Source organism: Palaemon carinicauda, chromosome 3 (genome assembly GCF_036898095.1).
Source record: "Palaemon carinicauda isolate YSFRI2023 chromosome 3, ASM3689809v2, whole genome shotgun sequence".
Classification (NCBI taxonomy): Eukaryota; Metazoa; Arthropoda; class Malacostraca; order Decapoda; family Palaemonidae; genus Palaemon; species Palaemon carinicauda.
In genome coordinates this window covers 201,138,742-201,156,723 of record NC_090727.1, presented here as the reverse complement: position 1 = coordinate 201,156,723, position 17,982 = coordinate 201,138,742, and the positions used below count along the sequence as shown (strand labels likewise).

Here is a 17,982-nt window from a genome sequence, read left to right as displayed (position 1 = left end):
TCCTGTGGTGCCCCTAATTACCTCATTCCTATCTTTCTCTTCTTGTCACCCCACACATCCATCCAACATTCTCATTTCTGCCACATCCATCTTCTTCTCTTGTGTCTTCTTTATTGCCCACGTCTCCGCTCCATACATCATTTCCGGTCTCAAAACTGTCCTGTGTACTTTACCTTTCAACTTAACCCCTATTCTCCTGTCGCATAGTACTCCACGCCCTTTTTTCCAAATTTTCCATCCTGCTTGTATTCTGTGGTTTATTTCTGCCCCCAGATCACCATCCTCTGTAACTGTTGATCCTAAATACCTGAAATTTTCAACTCTTTTCAATCTCTCTCCTTGTAAACTAACTTCCCAATTCTCGCCATTTTTCAATCTCAAATACTCTGTCTTTTTCCTGCTGATCTTCAATCTCCTATTTTCCATTTCTCTTCTCCACTCCTCTAGTTTCTCTTCTACTACCTCTCGCCTAGTGCTACACAGTACAACATCATCAGCAAAAAGCATACACCAAGGAGACTGATCTCTAATACCTTGTGTTACTACATCCATGACCAGATCAAATAGGTAAGGGGCTCAATGCAGACACCTGATGTAGTCCACATTTACTGGGAAGCTTTCTGGGAAAATACACATGCCTCACAAACGAAAACTGTATTCTTCGGTACCATCTCTCTCTCTCTCTCTCTCTCTCTCTCTCTCTCTCTCTCTCTCTCTGCATAATTCATTTTTATGTATATATACACACATATCTCTCTCTCTCTCTCTCTCTCTCTCTCTCTCTCTCTATATATATATATATATATATATTATATTCTTACAAAGCACATCCTCCCTTCCAGTCGGAGTTGTAATGATACGTGACCATTACAACTCCGACTGGAAGGGAGGAGTGCTTTGTAAGAATATATATGTATATATATATATATATATATATGTGTGTGTGTGTGTGTGTGTGTATACATAATGAATTATGGAGAGAGAGAGAGAGAGAGAGAGAGAGAGGAGAGAGAGAGAGAGATGGTACCGAAGAACACAGTTTTCCTTTGTGAGGCATGTGTATTTTTTTAATTATGTCACGTGTTATTTTGCTAAAATTTTTCTCGATCAAAATATATATTTTTATAACGATTATTCTATCCTCTACTCTGGGTACGTTGAATTTAAATTTTTGAGAACTTCTTTTCAATTCGAGTTACTTGTTTTATTTTACTTTATTTATTTATGTGTTTATTCATTTGCGCTTTTATTAATCATAAATTAATTTGAAGAGAACAAATTTCAAGCTTCTTGCGAAAGATTTTGTGAAAAGGGGACATCCTGGGAGAATACTAACATAACCAATATCTCGGAAATAGTTTATATTTTGGCTTTTTTTTTTGTGTGAGCGTATCTGCTTGTGCTTGCTTCCGTATAAAACACTTTTCTAACACCTAATTTAATTTGCTCGAGACGCAAATCCCACCCGTATGCCGTAACGTAATTTCGAAGTTTAAACTTCTCAATGGGTGGTTGGTCATTAACGCCTCAAACAAAGTGCCAGTTTTATGAATAACAAAGTGACGATCTCAAAACCCCTGAAAAATAAACAAAACATGAATTAGTCAGTAGGTTTTAGCGATGAGCAGTGGACGTGTGCGTTCCTCCTGCGCTTTCAGCCTGTGCTGTGATTTCTGGTCGCCAAGTGAGCTTACGGGATGGTATTACTAGTGACACTCCGGAGAGCGTTCAGTGTAATTTGGTAGCAAAGGATTTTTACGGCCATGACAAACTTGTCTTTGAAACACCGCCTGATAAACCTCTTCAGGCGACTGCTCATGCGTTTGTCGTTTAGAAATTTGGTCAACGGTAATTAAACATCTTTCGGTATTTAGTAGCTATTGGTGATTTTGCATTTTAAAGGAATTAATTTAGTTTTAGATTTGTATGAAATTAGGATTAAGTGCTGTACTTTACATTATTGTTATGGGTTTATCTTTGAAGAAGAGAAGGCTAATTGTAATTTGCCATTGACTTTGACGCCTACAGTTTTTTGTTCATTATATTTAATATAGTAAATACGGCAATGCCTAGATTTCATTTTCCATCATTTTTTATTTTATATCTGAATTGTTGATTTTCATAAAGAAAAGTTTACTTTGGAAATTGAAAAACACGTTATCTCGTCTTACTGTTTCTTTTATGGAATGAAAAATGTCTGCATTTATGATAGTATAAAAACTTATATGTCGGCGATGCATGCGTTGTGACAGGTTATTATTTCTGAAAGAAGTTTTCAGTACCTCAATCATTCAGAAATCCATATGATGAATAACTTATATGCCCTAAAAGTGAGTCTCGTTAATTAGATCCATTGCACCATAGAATTGGTTACAGTAAGGCACGGAGCATTCCGACTGTTAGGTTATGACGAAGCCCTAGGGAAGGTCAAATAAGATGCCATGCCCATGGACGTGTTGATTAGGATAGCATATCTCCGAATGGATTGATCTGGTAGAACAAGGGATCCCAGAGTAGGGTAATCCAGGATATGGTGCTTGAAGTTGAATTAGGCAGAACACGCCACGTGGAATAAGCAATATATGACCTGGCATATTAGAAAAGATTAAGTATGACACTGCTCTTAAAACTGGTATTAAGGATGACAGTGCAAATAGAACACTGTGACCCACTTCGTGTTTGGTATGACATGGTGCCCCAGGATGGGTCAGTTAGGACAATGTGTCATAGGACTTTGAGTAGAATATGGGGCTCCAGGGCAGACCAGGTGGGCCATAGTGCCCTAGGACTTGTCTGGTATGACACGGTGCCCGAGGGCATTACAGAAGAAAATTGTGCCCCAGAGGCAGTTGGGTAGGAAATTGTGCCCCAGGTGTAGTTGGGTAGGAAACTGGGTAAATGTCTGGGAGAAGGCCGCACCCGTTTTTCGAGTATTAACGACGAAAAACGGCAAAAAACAACCAGATTATTGTTGCACAGTGTATAGAAACATGAGGAAATGAATAAAAAAGAAACTAAGACTTAACTCTTACACACAAAATGTAAGCATAAACCTACTACTACAATTATAGGGGACCCCAGTGGGAAGCGGGGTTTTGGGTGGGGGGGGGGCATCAAATGATTTTCGCAATAAATGAATACTTATCCTTCCACCACCCCTCCCCCTATACCCCTACCTAGCCCTACCGGGGGGGGGGGGGCTCCGCCCCCCCCCCCCCTGTGACCTCACCTTAAGGCCACAGTGATTTCCAGGGCACTACCGAACCTAATAAACCCACCTAACCTAGCCTAGGGGCCCTGTACCCCTACCTAGGCCTACCGGGGGGGCTCTGCCCCCCCTGCGACCCCCCCCCCCCCTTACGGCCACTACCTAGCACATCCATCAAACCAAATCCAAAGTGATGGTACTGCTGTATACATCGTTATACTATCACCATTATAATACTCTATAAATTAATGAAGCCTACCTTAAACTGTTGGTTCATAAAGATGTGCTGCTGCTTTGAGGAAAACGTGAAGCCATTGGGAAGGTTCCTTGACATGCAGGGCAATTTTTATTTTGTAAAATTAAATTGTCTCTCTGGCACAAATCCACTAGTTTTCAATATTCCCCGAATAAGTTACAACAAATTCATTGTAAGTTAGGAAACAGTCAGGACAAGAAGATGGAATTTCAACTTCTTGTGCAACATGAGATACCGTGCTTGCTATGGCCTCCATGTCTAAGAACGAAATGAAATGCCTGGGTAAGATAATGTATTTTCGCGCTGTTGTATTGTCGCGCTGTGATTGGCCAAACATGTATGACGTCATAGTGGATAGGCGCTGTGATTGGCCAAACGTGTAAGACTTCATAGTGGACTAGTTTGTCTGCGGATTATAGTGGTTACATGGCTCATTTGAGCAAAAACAAGACACAGTCAACAATAACAACACTTAGAAAAAATCTGGGAGGAAGACAAGAGTAGCGTGAGTTTGATCGTCGATATTTCGACTATTATTGATTTTCACTAAATTATCTCACTCATATACCACTATTTACATACATTCCTACACATTCTAGTAAAAATAAATTGAATATCACTGATATCTTCATGCGGCCCTCTCCTAGACATTAACCGGAAACTGTACCCCATGGGCGGTCGGGTAGGAAACTGTGCCACATGGCCGGTTGGGTAGGAAACTGTACCACTAAGGCAGTCGGATATAAAGAGGGATGGTTAGGTAGGAAACTGTGTCCTAGTGGCGGTCAGGTAGGAAACTGGTCCCCAGGGGGAGTCGGATAGGAAACTGTGCCCAAGGTGGGTTTGATAGGAAATTGTACCACAGGTCTTGTAGCTTAGGATATTGTTCCACATGTCTGGTAGGGTAAAGAACGGTACCTCAGGGAAAGTCTGGTATGAAACAGTGCCCCAGGGTGTCGGGTAGGAAATTGTACCACAGGGTGGATAGAGTAGGACATTGTGTTCCAGGGTGGGTCAAGTAGTAAACTGTTCCCTAGGCGGGGAGAGTAGGAAACTGTGCCTTTGAGCAGGTTAGGTAGAAAACTGTAGCCCAGGGTGGGTCAGGAAGAAAATGTGCCTCAAGCAAGTCAAGTAGGAAACTGTGCCCTAACAGGTAGGATACTGTGCCCCAGGATGGGTTAGGTAGGAGACTGTGCCCCAAGGCGGATCGGATAAGAAAATGGGGCCCTGGATGGATCAGGTAGTAAACTGTGCCCCAGGGCGGATTGGATAGGAAACCGTGCCCCTGGGTGGGTTGTGTAGGAAATTGTGCCCCAGGGTGGGTCGGGTAGGACATGGTGTCCCAGAGCAGGTCGGATAGGATACAATGCCCCAGGACGAGTTGGGTGGAAATGATACCCCAGGGCGAGTTGGATGGAAATGATGCCCCAGGGTGGGTTGGATAGGACATGATGCCCCAGGATGAGTCTGATAGGACATCTTACCCTAGGGTGGATCGGATAGAACACAATACCCTGGGCAGGTTGAGTGGGATACTGTGCTCTAGGGCCCAGAACTGGTCTGTTAAGACAAGATTCCCAGGACGGGTTGAATGGGACACTGCCCCGGTTTGGATCGGATAGAGAACTGCTCCCCAGGTCATGTTGGGTACCCAACTGCTCCTCAGGTCATGTTGGCTAGCTAACTGTGCCCCAGGGTGGGTTGTGTAGGAATCTGTGTCCCAGAGCTGGTTGGGAAGAAAATTATAACTCAAGGCTAGTTGGTTGGGGGACACTGTGTGTAGGGTCAGAGGAAATGGCACCCAGGACAGGGGAGGTCGGGTGGCACACTGCATCCCGAGACATGGTCACCTGGGTAACATAGAGAACTAAAAGGGATTGGGCTGGGATGGGGGAAAGAGAGCTATAAGAAGACTCTCGTGTGGGTCATGGCACCCTGAGATGGGTCGGGTGCGGTACACAGCTCAGTGATAAATGTAGCATGGTTGAGAACGCATCCGAAGGTTGGTAGTTAGCGAGACAGCCCGCTGTAGATAGGTTGGCAGTCTGGGGAATGGCCCGCAGGACAGATTGTGTGTGGGGGAAACGGAACCCTATTGGGGTTACGGGTACCCGAGACAGGTTGGGTATGGAGCATGGTGCCCCGAGATGCATCGGGTGTCAGGTGAAGGCACAATGAGAAAAGTAGTGTGTGTCAGGATCGGCTCCCAAAGATGGTTCAAGTATAGGAGACTGTGCCCCGAGATTGGTTGAGTGGAGGAGCTGGCGCCCTGAGATGGGTGGTAGGACACAGCACACACTAGATAGGTCTGGTGTGGGGAGGATGGCGGCCCAAGATGGGGTGGATGCTGTAAGAACTGCCTTCTGAGACATGATAAGATGGGGATATGGCTCCCCAGACTGCTTGGGTGGGTGAGATGCTGCCCCTACACAGGTCGTGTGGGCGACATGCCACACCCAGACAGTTTGAGGGGTTGATATTACGCACCCAGAGAGTTCGGGTGGAGAACATGCTGCTCACAGAGGGTTTGTGTGGGCTACACAGAACCACAGAGATTTCCAGGGGGATGTAGGATCCCCTGAACTTAGGGTGCAGGTGGGAGACCTGGTTCTCCTAGATAGTCCAGGTGGAGGATATAGTGCCCTGTGACAGGTCGGGTTTGTGAGGGACTGCTCCCCAATATGGGCCAGGTGGTGTACTTGACGTCCCCAGGGTATTCGGGGTTGGCACACAGGCCCCCAAGACTAATCGGATTTTCCTATTCTGCTGGCCACAATTATAATTGATGAGATACTTAATCTTTGCCAGAAACTCCGTCTATTTGGCTTCATTCTTTGAACGTATCATTCTAGTTCATTCGTTTTGGATACAGCTTGAGTAACCTTTATATGCTTTTGTTAGTTTATTAAACTGATTTATTGTTAAGTATGTTTATTTTATAGTTTACAGAGAGATAATACGGTTACTGAAATGTTAGTAATTGGTTATTAGTGAAAACAGAAAAATTGATACTCGATATGTACAACAATGTATCTGATGCACCTACAGTATATGTGTGTGCGTGTGTTATGTTTTAGATTATCTTAGTGCCTATTCCCACAATCCTAGTTGTACTAATTTTCCGTGAACAATTTAGTAAATCATTCTGGGCATCTATACAACCACCGGAAACATGTATTGTTCATTTATACAATTCATCTCAATCTATAAGAAAACCCCAAAAGCTGAACTAATGTAGAAATATTTAAGAATAATGTCAACCAAACTCCACGAAACCCAGCAGTACATCACAATATTAAAGAACAGACAATTTAATAATGAATTTCCCTCTTATTTAGGCTATGGTGATATTTGAAAAACGCGTAGATTTTACATTAATTTTCATTATAGCAAGAATTATTATTCTTACATTATTGATGCTACGGTTTTCCTTTTATGTAACAACTGTAGAGATGGAAATGCCATATTCAATTTTGGCCGTTTAATCTCTCTCTCTCTCTCTCTCTCTCTCTCTCTCTCTCTCTCTCTCTCTCTCTCTCTCTCTCTCTCTCTCTCTTCTTCTTCTTCTTCTTCTTCTTCTTCTTCTTCTTCTTCTTCTTCTTCTTCTTCTTCTTCTCTCTCTCTCTCTCTCTCTCTCTCTCTCTCTCTCATATAGCTCACAATATCAAGATATGAAACCATTTGAGCAATTAAGCATTCCAGAAACTACTGTGTTCTTACGTAAATCGAGTTAAGAATTAATGTTTAAAAGCGATTAAACTTTATAATTATTTTTTAAAGGGCCTGTCGCCTGTAACATGTTTACAGGAATGTGTGGAATAAAAGGAAAGTCTAAATAAGTTTCTCCCTTAAACTTTAATTGCCAATTAGGATCAGTTTTTTGTCTTTATTTTTTACTCTTGGGTATACAAACCGATTGGTTTATCGGAACAATTGGCTTTAAATAAATTTCAATTTGGATAAACCATTAGATCTAATTTGTTTTTTATTGTTATTTTTTCACATGATTGATTTTGGATTGCTTTTTAGTTGCGGTAATAGAACCTTGCGAATTTTATCAGTAACTTGTTTCTAGATCATAGAAAAGTATTTGATGAATTACATTTCGTGAATTATTTTCTAGATAAAACTTTTTATTGATCGTCCTTTTTGGATGTTGGTGGCATTGTCACCTTGTTATCAGTGTGAAAACCCCTTGGAACGGTATTTGCTATTTTTCAATTTAGATATTTTGAATTTGCTAACAACAGTAGTGTGGAAAGTATCATAACTTTCTCGTCCTTGTAGATATATAAGAAAATGGAAGCGTCTTCTTGTTTAAGTGAATATGAACCTTTGGAGGTAGCCTATCCTGGTCACTTGGGCTATTAATCATTTGCTGGTAGAATTCTGTTCTTCTGAAATAAAATGCTTCTTCTCTCGTTAATAAGATAGAGCAGAATGCATTTTGTTCAAAGTTTAGTTTTTCTTAAATGTACAATTGGACAGAAATTCGTGGTACACCACGCTCTGGGGAAGGGCACCCTGTCACTCCCTTACTGAGTGGCGAATTCTTGGGTGTAACCATGCTGACCACAGCTTATTCGCCACTCAGTAAGAGTGTGATAGCGTGCACTTCCGCAGAGGGATGTGTGGTAGGAATTCGTGTGTCCAACTGTACCATTATATGAAGTCTTTTACACGTGGTATTGATTTTTATATAATTTCCATGCCTAGTCGGATTCTTAATTGGCGTTTGTTGTCTGCTTTGCATGTTTTGATATTTACGAGTACGTTCAAATTAAGTTACTTATTCATTGATAGTTACTAAATGGTTTAGTCTCTGACAGCTTATTGTCTCTGCATGAAACTCAGTTGTGTCCCGCGTCGCTGTATTAGTTGGACGTGTTCCACTACTGCTCCCTTGGTTCCAATACTCAGATAACGCTGAATCGAACTATCTTAAGATCTGGTTTACGAATTCCATGTCGATGAACAACTGGTATGATTTCGGATGAAGAGATAATTGTGGATGAAGCCGTTGTGCGGGAGGATTTAGCTTTGTCGAGTAGTGAGTCTGATCATATGAAGGAGCCTTTTAGGATGTCAAAGAGGAAAAACAAGGAAAGCTCACAAGGAGTCGAAGAACAAGGACCTTCAACAATTATTTGCACGAAAAGTAATGCCCTTGGTTTGATCAACAAGAGGAAAAGGGTGAGTGAAAGTGAACTTTTATTGCAAAATAGCGATGTCTCTTTAGATGAGGACAATGAAGATCCAGCGAGCCTGAATAATGTTACTGGAAGGAAGCGATTGTATTTTCCACGTTCACTTGAGATTAATTATAATAACAAACTGCAGTGGACATTTAAACTATACAAGAATCACCCTGAGTTTGAAGTGTTGTTCAAGGAAGGTAAATATAGAGAATTCGTAACTGTTAAAGATGAGAAGGCTGTGAAGTATTTAACTACTGCTGGGTTTGATGGGATTGTTTTGGAAAAACCTAAGGAGGAAGGAAAATTAACAAAAATTATGATTTTTGGCATTCCATTGTTTGGATCTTGAGCTTATATCACATGATGAGCGAATTGTGTGGGCTAAGCGTAGAGAAGTTAAGCAAGGAGGTGAGGTGTGTCCTAAACCTCAGGCGATAGCACTAATTAAAGGTGAAGTTCCAGATAATATTTTTGTTTCTTGTATTGGCTATAGAAGGGTATCTGTGTTTAATGAGCCTCCGACCATGTGCTATAAATGTAGTAAGTGGAGGCATTTAGCATATGTGTCAAAATGATTTCAGGTGTAGGTACTGCAGCAAGCCCCATGACTCAAAAGAATGTCTGCAGAAAATTAGGGATAAAGTTCAGATTATTCCCAAGTGTTGCAATTGTGGAGAAGAGCATAACGCAAATTCATGGTTATGCAAGAGAAAACCATCATTTGGAGTAGCAAAGGTATTAAGCTCTTCAACGAAGATACCTGAGAATTGTTTAGACTTAAATAGTCCAGCAGCTCCGGTTGTTAATGTATGGGAACGCAGGAGTAAAGAACATAATGATGCAATAAGCGATCTTCGATCAGAAGTAAATGAACTTAAGAAGATAATTTTAACAATGCAAGGTCAGATCGATAAGATCAGCAAGGTGAAAGGTATATTCTCCGAGATTGACCAGGGTGTGAGAAGTACACCTGCTAAAGATAATCGCCGCTTGGGTTACAGTGAGGTTGAGGTCCACGCTGCTGATGTAGTTATTGACAGGAAACACATTTCAAAGGATGATTTGTCAAGCAGGGAAAGAGGATTCATACAGAAATCAAGTTCATAATGTGGCCTTATTGCTGGATGCAGTTTTGAAATATATGGAAGAGCCAAATGATGAGCTTCGGATTAACGTAATTACGAAAGCAAAATCTTTTAGGGAACAAATAAATATAAGTCGTAATGGATGTTTCTAGACTTAAATGTTTATCATGGAATATAAATAGTCTAAGTAAAAGGGCAACTGATATTCATGCACACGTTTTGTCTTGCAATCCTGATGTAGTTGCTTTGCAGGAAGTAGGGGTAAATGGTGCTGGCTTTCAGTTGTCAGGATATCAAAGATTTGAATTACCTGCAAGCCTAGAGAACAACACCAGAGGGTTAACCATTTTTATTAAGGACAGCATTCCTGCTATTTTATGCTAGTCTGTTATGATTAATGGCACAGAGTTTGTTTCCTTGAAATTGTATGTTAATGATTGTTATATATATATTATTAATGTGTATGTTCATAGTGATATGCTGAATATTGAAAGTTTTCCTGCATGTATTTTTGAAGAAAAGTGTTTACTACTGGGTGATCTTAATGCTCGGCATAAAAATTTTGAAAATAATAGCAGTTCAAATAAAAATGGGTTTGTCATGAACAGTATGGTTAATTCTTTTGATCACATTTGTGTTTTGGGGAATAAAGACCCCACTCATGTAAGAGGTGGGAGAATTGACTACGCCCTGCTATTTAATATGTCTGAGTATAAAGCTTTGGCTTCAGTTGTTGCCAACTTAGTAAGTGACCATTTTGCTTTAGAGGTGAGTCTAGATATACAAAAGACAACTTACAGTCACAAAAGGAAAAGATCAAGTATCAAGAATGATGAGAAGGTTATATTTATGACTAAGGTTGCCGAGTGGTATAAGGACTACAAATATGTGAATGGACATGGAAATGATGAGAATGTGTTTTTGGACGATTTGCTTTAAGTAATAGACTCTATATTGCACGAGAAGGCGAACAAGGAGAACTGTCCCATCATAAATTCTAAAAAAGCAAAGTATTCTGATGACAAAATAATAAAGGGTTGGAACAATCTTTTAAGGAAAGCACAAAGGAAATGGAATATGAATCCTAATGATGTAAATAGTAGAGAGACGATGATACAAATTGCAGAAGGTACTTCTGAAATACGAAAAAAAGTAAGAGGAAAATACTGGGACCGGTTTTTAGAGGAGGTGTCTTTTATGAAGTCCCTAAGTGGTGTATGGAATGCTGTAAATAAAGTAAGAGGGGTCAGAAGGAAAAATATTGCACATCATGACCCAAGAGGAATGGCAAATGAGCTAATGAAGAAATGGGCAGCTGCCTCCAGCTTTAGTAATTTACCAAACAATGTTCAGGCTAGTTTACGTATCCGTCGTTCAAAGAGACGACAGTTAGTAAAAATGCAAATAGATATGGTGGATGAGACTAGTTTGCCCTTTACGAAAGATGAATTGTTGTTGGGAATTAAAAAAGGTGGGTCGACTGCTCCTGGGGAAGATGGGGTAACATACGATATAATTAATTGTCTTATAATGATGGAAGATAGCCCACTACTGGATTTGATCAATCTTTGTTTTGAAAATGGCAAATTACCCATTAAATGGAAACTGGCATTGCTTGTACCTGTACCTAAGAGTAATGGAGAATATCGACCTATATCATTAACATCTTGCATATGCAAATTAATGGAAAGAATGATTCTTAATAGATTACTATTTGTTATTGGTGATCAATTCTCTCAAAATCTATATGGTTTTATTAAAGGAAAATGTACAACAGATTGTGTTTTAAGAGTGCTGTGCAATAGCAGTGTAAAATGCAGGGCATTCATTGATCTCAAAGGAGCATTTGACAGGGCAAATAAAGATGTAATACTCGAAGAGCTTGTAAATAAGGGTATTAAGGGATCATTGCTAAGGTGGATTGAAAGCTACTTAAGTGAAAGAAGGGCTAAGGTTTGGATTCAAGGGCATGAATCTGAAGAAATGGATATGGAATTGGGTACGCCACAGGGGGGAGTATTAAGCCCAACTCTGTTTAATGTATTAATGGATCGTATTGCAAGGCATTCTTTTCCCAGTGGCACAGAGGTTGTAATTTACGCTGATGACATAATGATCCAGTGCACAAATTAGTTAGTTTTGAAAGAGGCTTTAGCTGAACTACATAATTTATGCTTGCACATGGGATTAGTTGTTAATGAGAATAAAAGTAAAATTCAGTCACGTTCTCCAATTGAAAACGAGATATCATTTAATGAGTGGCAGCTGGGAAAGGTATGTATATTGGCTTTCACAAAAGTACGGATGAAGTAAATTATGTTAGAAATATTTGTTTGGCAAGATTAAAACCTTTGCAGGTATTGGCTAACCGAGGCAATGGTGTAGTATACCTGTATTGCGAATGATGTACATAAGCACAGTTCGTTCGGTTATTGATTATGCAGCCCCAGTGCTAATCTGCTATCCGGAGAGAGAATTAAAGAAGTTAGAAATAATACAAAATCAAGCAATGCGCCTAATACTAGGTTGTACCATGAGCACGCGCTCAGAGATCATGAGAATGGAGTTGAACCTTCCAAGTATCTCTGAAAGAGTTCAAGAAATAGTCTGTGTAGCGGAGCGGCTAAGGGAAAAATCGTTCAGTTTGTGAAGAAAGCATGAAACTTTCCATAGTGGTATTTTAGGACCTAAGGATCATGAAAAAAATAGACCCCAAAAAAATCGATCCCGTGGTGGCAGCCATATTGAATTTCAAAATGGCCGCAATTTTTTACTTACTTTAGTCTATAACTCCGTAACTAAGGGAGGTAGAATGTTAATTCCTGCACCTTCACCCATGTTTTGAGGGTCAAGGAATCCAATGGACCCATTGTCAATTTTACCAAATGTCGGCCATATTGGATTCCAAGATGGCCGACACCAAAATTCAGATTATATTATATCTCATAGAATATCTTTTTTTTTTTTTGATTGATTGAACAATTTCTAGATGTCACCCCAATGTTTTCAGGGTTGAAAATTTCCAATTAGCATATTTAAAATTTCATTTTGTGTTAGCCATATTGGATTTCAAGATGGCTGCTGCTGACAATATAGGGTTAAAGTGTTCCATGGTCAATGATGCGAAATGCAAAATTTCCAGGTTTTCCAAGTGTTTCAAAGGTGGGTGGTAAATTTGAATATTTCTTGAAATCTTATCCCCTTATGTCTGCCATATTTGATTCCAAAATGGCTGCTTTAACAAATTTTATAGACCAAACTTTCTTAATCTATGCTGTTTATTTAGGTAAAAATGCATTTTCAGCTGAACGTTCAATACAGTATCTCCTGGTAAAAGCATATATCAATATCAGGGTCACATTTGGTTATAATACAACCAATCAAAAAATGAAAGTAAAGATGAATTTTAAGCAGGTCAAGGTTGCATTCCTCATGATTATCAAAGTCAAAATGTCAAAAGTTTGTCAGTTAAACCTCATAGCAATTACCATTACATTTGCAAAGCTGGGTGCAAGCCTTTTTAGTCTTGAATGTCTTAAAGCATTTGCAGTTTCCTGAGCAAGATTTAGTGCAACCACAATCAATCAGTTCAAGACAGGCTTTTTCAGCTACTGGTAAAGTTGTCCACATAGATTTGTAACATCCATCCTCAGATTTTCTCCAGCCCCAGTCATTTACGCAAGGGAGTTGCGGTTGAGATTGGAGGCACTGGCCCCAAATGTATCCTGCCTGGTAAACTGATCTCTTGATATGCTTCTCAAGTGCTGCCCTGGTCGGAGGAATATTGTCAATGTTTCTTGAACATTTTGTGAACAAGTTCATTCGTGCTGCATTCACATGGATATCATCACTAGTACGACAGTACATCAAAACTACGAACCGCTCCAGTTTGCCAATGACCTCTTCTGAAAGTATGCATCGAGACGATAGCAAGATGAAAATCTCTGTTATTTCTGGCAATGCAATCCAAGTGTTCCAAGCTGTTTTCTTTCCATAATTTGCAAAATATGCTGTTGTGTCGCATCCCGTGAAAGCGTGAAAGAATGGCAGTCCTTTTGCCTTCTGAGGACCAATTGAAGATACTATCTCATGAATAGGGATGTACCGAAAGTCTTTGCCAGTTCCAAAGGCAATCCATAGCTCCTGAAGGTTAGAAATGTCACTGAAACTAGCAATTGCCAGGATAACAACATCAGTGTCCACTGTTCTGATCATCACTGTTTTGAAGCCAGACAAAACTGCATCCTGGACATGCAGCAGGATCCTTGAATCTGCTTCCTCTTGTGTGCATGGCTGAAGTCGATCCGTTTGCAGATCTAGACTTGAGCTAACGACAGACTCATTCAAGGTGAATACAATCACTCTGTTTCCAGTGTTTCCAGTGTCATTTGAAACACACTCGTTAGCTAGGAACTGAAAAAGTTCATCTTTGTTGTTATTACGTAGGAAATTTTTCCAATTTCCTGGAAGCTTGACATTTTGTGACACCCGTCGGCGAGCACCAGTTCCTCTGCTCTCTCTTGTAGAGAGTTTTAAGCTGTCCTTCAAGTAAACATCCCAAACTATGTCAATTCGAAAAGATTTCTGTAACTCAGACATCACATATGGTAGGAACACCTCCTTAGCATACTCCCCAAATGTCTTAGCTTCTCCAATTGCCAGAAAGTGTACAACAGCTGCTCCGTCAAAGACTCGAACATCAACAATAGGATGACTTGAGTGCAAATCCTTGTTTTGAGATTGGAGACAGTCTACAAGATCAGACATTTTCCCTTTCCTCAATTTCCCTCCTGAAGATATTGATGGCGTATATAGCTGGTTCTCATGTTTGAAAAAATCATCGAGGTTACTTTCCCTCATCTGGCTAGCTATACAGAGTCTGGAGAAGAGACTACAGTCATTCTTAAGTTCTAGAACTTTTTGTTTGTCCTTAGACACACCAGATTTTGATTTACTTTTAAAAAGCAGGAATGAATTTCTCGAGATTGGTGCACTTATTGCAGTCTCATTTTTCACTAATCGCTCCTCAATGAAGGTTTTGAATTGTTCTGTCCCAAGTATTTCAATGTTTTTAATACTGTCAACTACACACTGGGACAATATATCTTGTGTGTCAATTGTAGACAAGTTCTTGCTTTGATCAAGAAAAGGATTTCCAAGTTCCTCCATTGTGTGAACAAGAGCTTGCACATCCTCCAAGAAAGTTCTTTGTGTGGCGTGGCTCTGATCATGATGTTTGCTGCCATTGTCTGCAGCATCTGTTGGATCCATTTCAAGTTCATATTCCGCTACAATCTGTGAGAGCTGTGGACCAGCCATTATCCATCGTCACAGGGCACCAGGGTTTTCTGTTAATCCAATAGCTCCACCATCTCCCTTTACACGGGCATTAACCTGCTCGTGGGCTTGGTCCAGTCCAATAGCTGAAAAGGTATTTCCAGTTTTATTGGAAGTAAATGCACCTCGCATGAAAGCATTGTAAACCTCTGGGCATCTTTGCTGGAGAGTAGACATGTTTCTAATGTGGACTGGAAGCCATCTTACATAATGCACATGATCCATGGCAAAGAACCAAGGGGCCAGTTTGGCTAAAGTTTCGACATACAACTCGAAATCAGACGTCCTAATTGCTCTCACAAAGGCCAGCAGTGTACGTTCTAGATCAAACACCATACTCCAAAAATGAAACATGGGATGTTCAAGACGCATCTGTTCACACCATTCAACGTATGCATTCTCAGAGTCGAGAGCCCTGTCAGCAGTTGATGTGTTAACCTCCTCATAAGCTTGTCTCCGAAGAATATGTAGTGTGGCCATGGTTACCTGATGAGCTCTTCGTGTCTTTGTTACATGAGATCCATGTATAAAACTATCAGCTGTTCCTGAAGTTGCAACATCCGCTTGAGTGAGTGCATTTGTCCAGCCACTCCCCTCAAGCAAGTCCCCAATTACTTTTAAGGAAGCCATCTCTATATGCAAGGGACCAAGCATGACAACATATTTGTCTTCACCATATAGATTTGAAAATTTCCATTGACTGATCCTCTGAAATTGAAAACATGAAGATAGACAGTGATTTTATGGTCTATTACCCGATATAACACAAAAGTTTCAGAAAAATAGGAGATTTTGGCGGCCATATTGGAATTCAATATGGCGGCCACCAGGGACACTATTTTCTAGGGTCTATTTTTTTTTTATGAACCATAGGTCCCATAGAGTTCACATATCAAGTTTCATGCTTTCTTCACAAACTGAACGATTCTGGTGAAAAGTGGCCCTTAGCCGCTCAGCTAGTGCAGCGGTTGTCCGAAGTATAAGGAGGGGTGAAGAGTTTTTAAAAGTGGCTATTGATATGATGTCTGGTAACTGTAGAATCTCGAATAAACCTAATGTTCATTTGAGAAAACTATATAGAATATTGTTAAAATATGACGTTGTTAAATTTTGTGTTCAATTGGAAAGATTAATGTGTCCAAAACCATGGTTATGTTGTAGGTTAAATATATGTATAAGCAAGTTGAACTATAAAAAGAGCGAATGTAATATATATGTGTTAAGACAATACTTTCTTAGTAAATTTAACATGTTACCCAAGTGTAATACCATTCATATATATTGTGATGGTTCTGTGAATGGTAATAAAGCTGGTTGTGGTATGGTGGTTCGTGAATATTATGAAAATGATATTAGTGTGGATGAAATGATGTCTAAGAGGATTGAAGATGAAACATCGTCTACGGTAGCAGAGTTACATGCTATACATGAGGGTCTCAAAATGGTAGTTAATAAAACAAAGGATATATTTGTATTCGTTGATTCCCAGAGTGCTTTGTTAGCCTTAAATAGCAAAACACCCACTAATAGCGAGGTGGTGGTTCTTTGTAAAGGGTTGGTTTGTCGGCTGCAGGAGAAAGGAATAACTGTAAAGTTCTATTGGGTTCCGTCTCATATAGGTATTTCATTAAATGAAGTTGCCGACAATCTGGCCAAGGAGGCCACAAGAAAGCCTGACATTGACATAGAAACCTCTATGAGCCTTAATAGAATAAAACGAGAGGTTTGGGGAACAGAAAAGGCTTTAAAGATCTTGGATGAGGGCAGCGTCAGTATGAGGCATTATTTGCTTGTTACTGAAAATACTAATGTTACATACGGCAAGGTCCTTTCTAAAGTTGATACTTTTGTTATGAGAATGAGGTTGGGGTATAATTATTGTTGGCAATATATTGATGGTGATGGTATACCCTGTAGATTGTGTGGTGAAGCATACTCGCATACTCTGCATCATTATATGTTAGAATGTGATAAACTTAGGGAATTTAGAAATGTTTCTATTAATAGTGTTACTGAGCAAGTTTGCTTTGTCTTAAATAATAATATCGCAAAAAAATTGTTAACAAGTTTCCTAGGTTTTACTGGAATAGATAAAGGAGCATTGTAATAAGTTTTGTTGGGGATGCATTAGCATGCTAATACATCCCATTTGATGTATCTATATGTCAATAAACTTTTTTGAATTTGAATTTGAATTTCTGCATGAAACTACGTATAGCGGGATTATTGGCATCTGACTTTTTCACTTTTATTTTTGCATGTTTTCTTCAGGCTTTTACATTTCCTTGCGCTGGTCTCTTCCAGTCACAAAGCTATTTTTTCCCATGCGTTTCTTCATCCTCCATCTAATAGAATTTTTTCGCGTTACGAAGTATAGCGAAAAATAATTGTCCTGACATGTAAGCAGATCTTAAGTGTCTTGTTACTTAAGTTCAGTTGTTATGTAGGCAGTGGCCAATGAGAATTTAGTGTTGGGTGAAACGTATTCAATGTTTGAAGAGGTATTTAGTAAGTGGTCACTTTCTAGCGCACGCTAGCCCGAGCAAGTCGAATTTATTATTAATATTATTATCATTATTATTTATTAGTAGTACAAGAGTGAGGTTCCACCACTCAAATTTGAGTTACTCTGCATTATTGCCGTGGATACACAGGTTTCCATAGTTTTTTCAAAACTTGAGATTTTGTTTTTTATCTGGTTTTTCCTGGGCGGCAGAGGAGGCTTATATGTTAATTTGAAAGTTTGTTCATTTTGTTTTAAATATGCACTGCTATATCAGTACAGAAGTTTGTAGAAGTTATTAGAATGTGATGTTATATATAAATTGTTTTTTAAAAAGTATGATTCATTAGAAAAATAAACCTGGCGTCAACCGGCACGGTGCGCTATAATGCAAT

The 17,982-nt window shown here is 39.7% G+C and overlaps 1 protein-coding gene across 2 annotated transcripts in view; it reads left to right on the top strand.

The window, feature by feature from the left end:
- The first annotated feature begins 1,598 nt into the window (after positions 1-1,598).
- LOC137638844 (uncharacterized) overlaps positions 1,599-17,982 on the top strand; it is a 123,518-nt gene continuing 107,134 nt past the window's right edge. Inside the window, exon 1 of one of the 2 annotated variants that reach the window (XM_068371253.1) lies at positions 1,599-1,848. In XM_068371253.1, coding sequence (XP_068227354.1) covers positions 1,764-1,848 — 85 coding nt within the window. In that variant the 5' untranslated portion in view covers positions 1,599-1,763. The remainder of the gene's footprint in view (positions 1,849-17,982) is intronic. The other variant, XR_011044197.1, reaches the window with a different exon arrangement.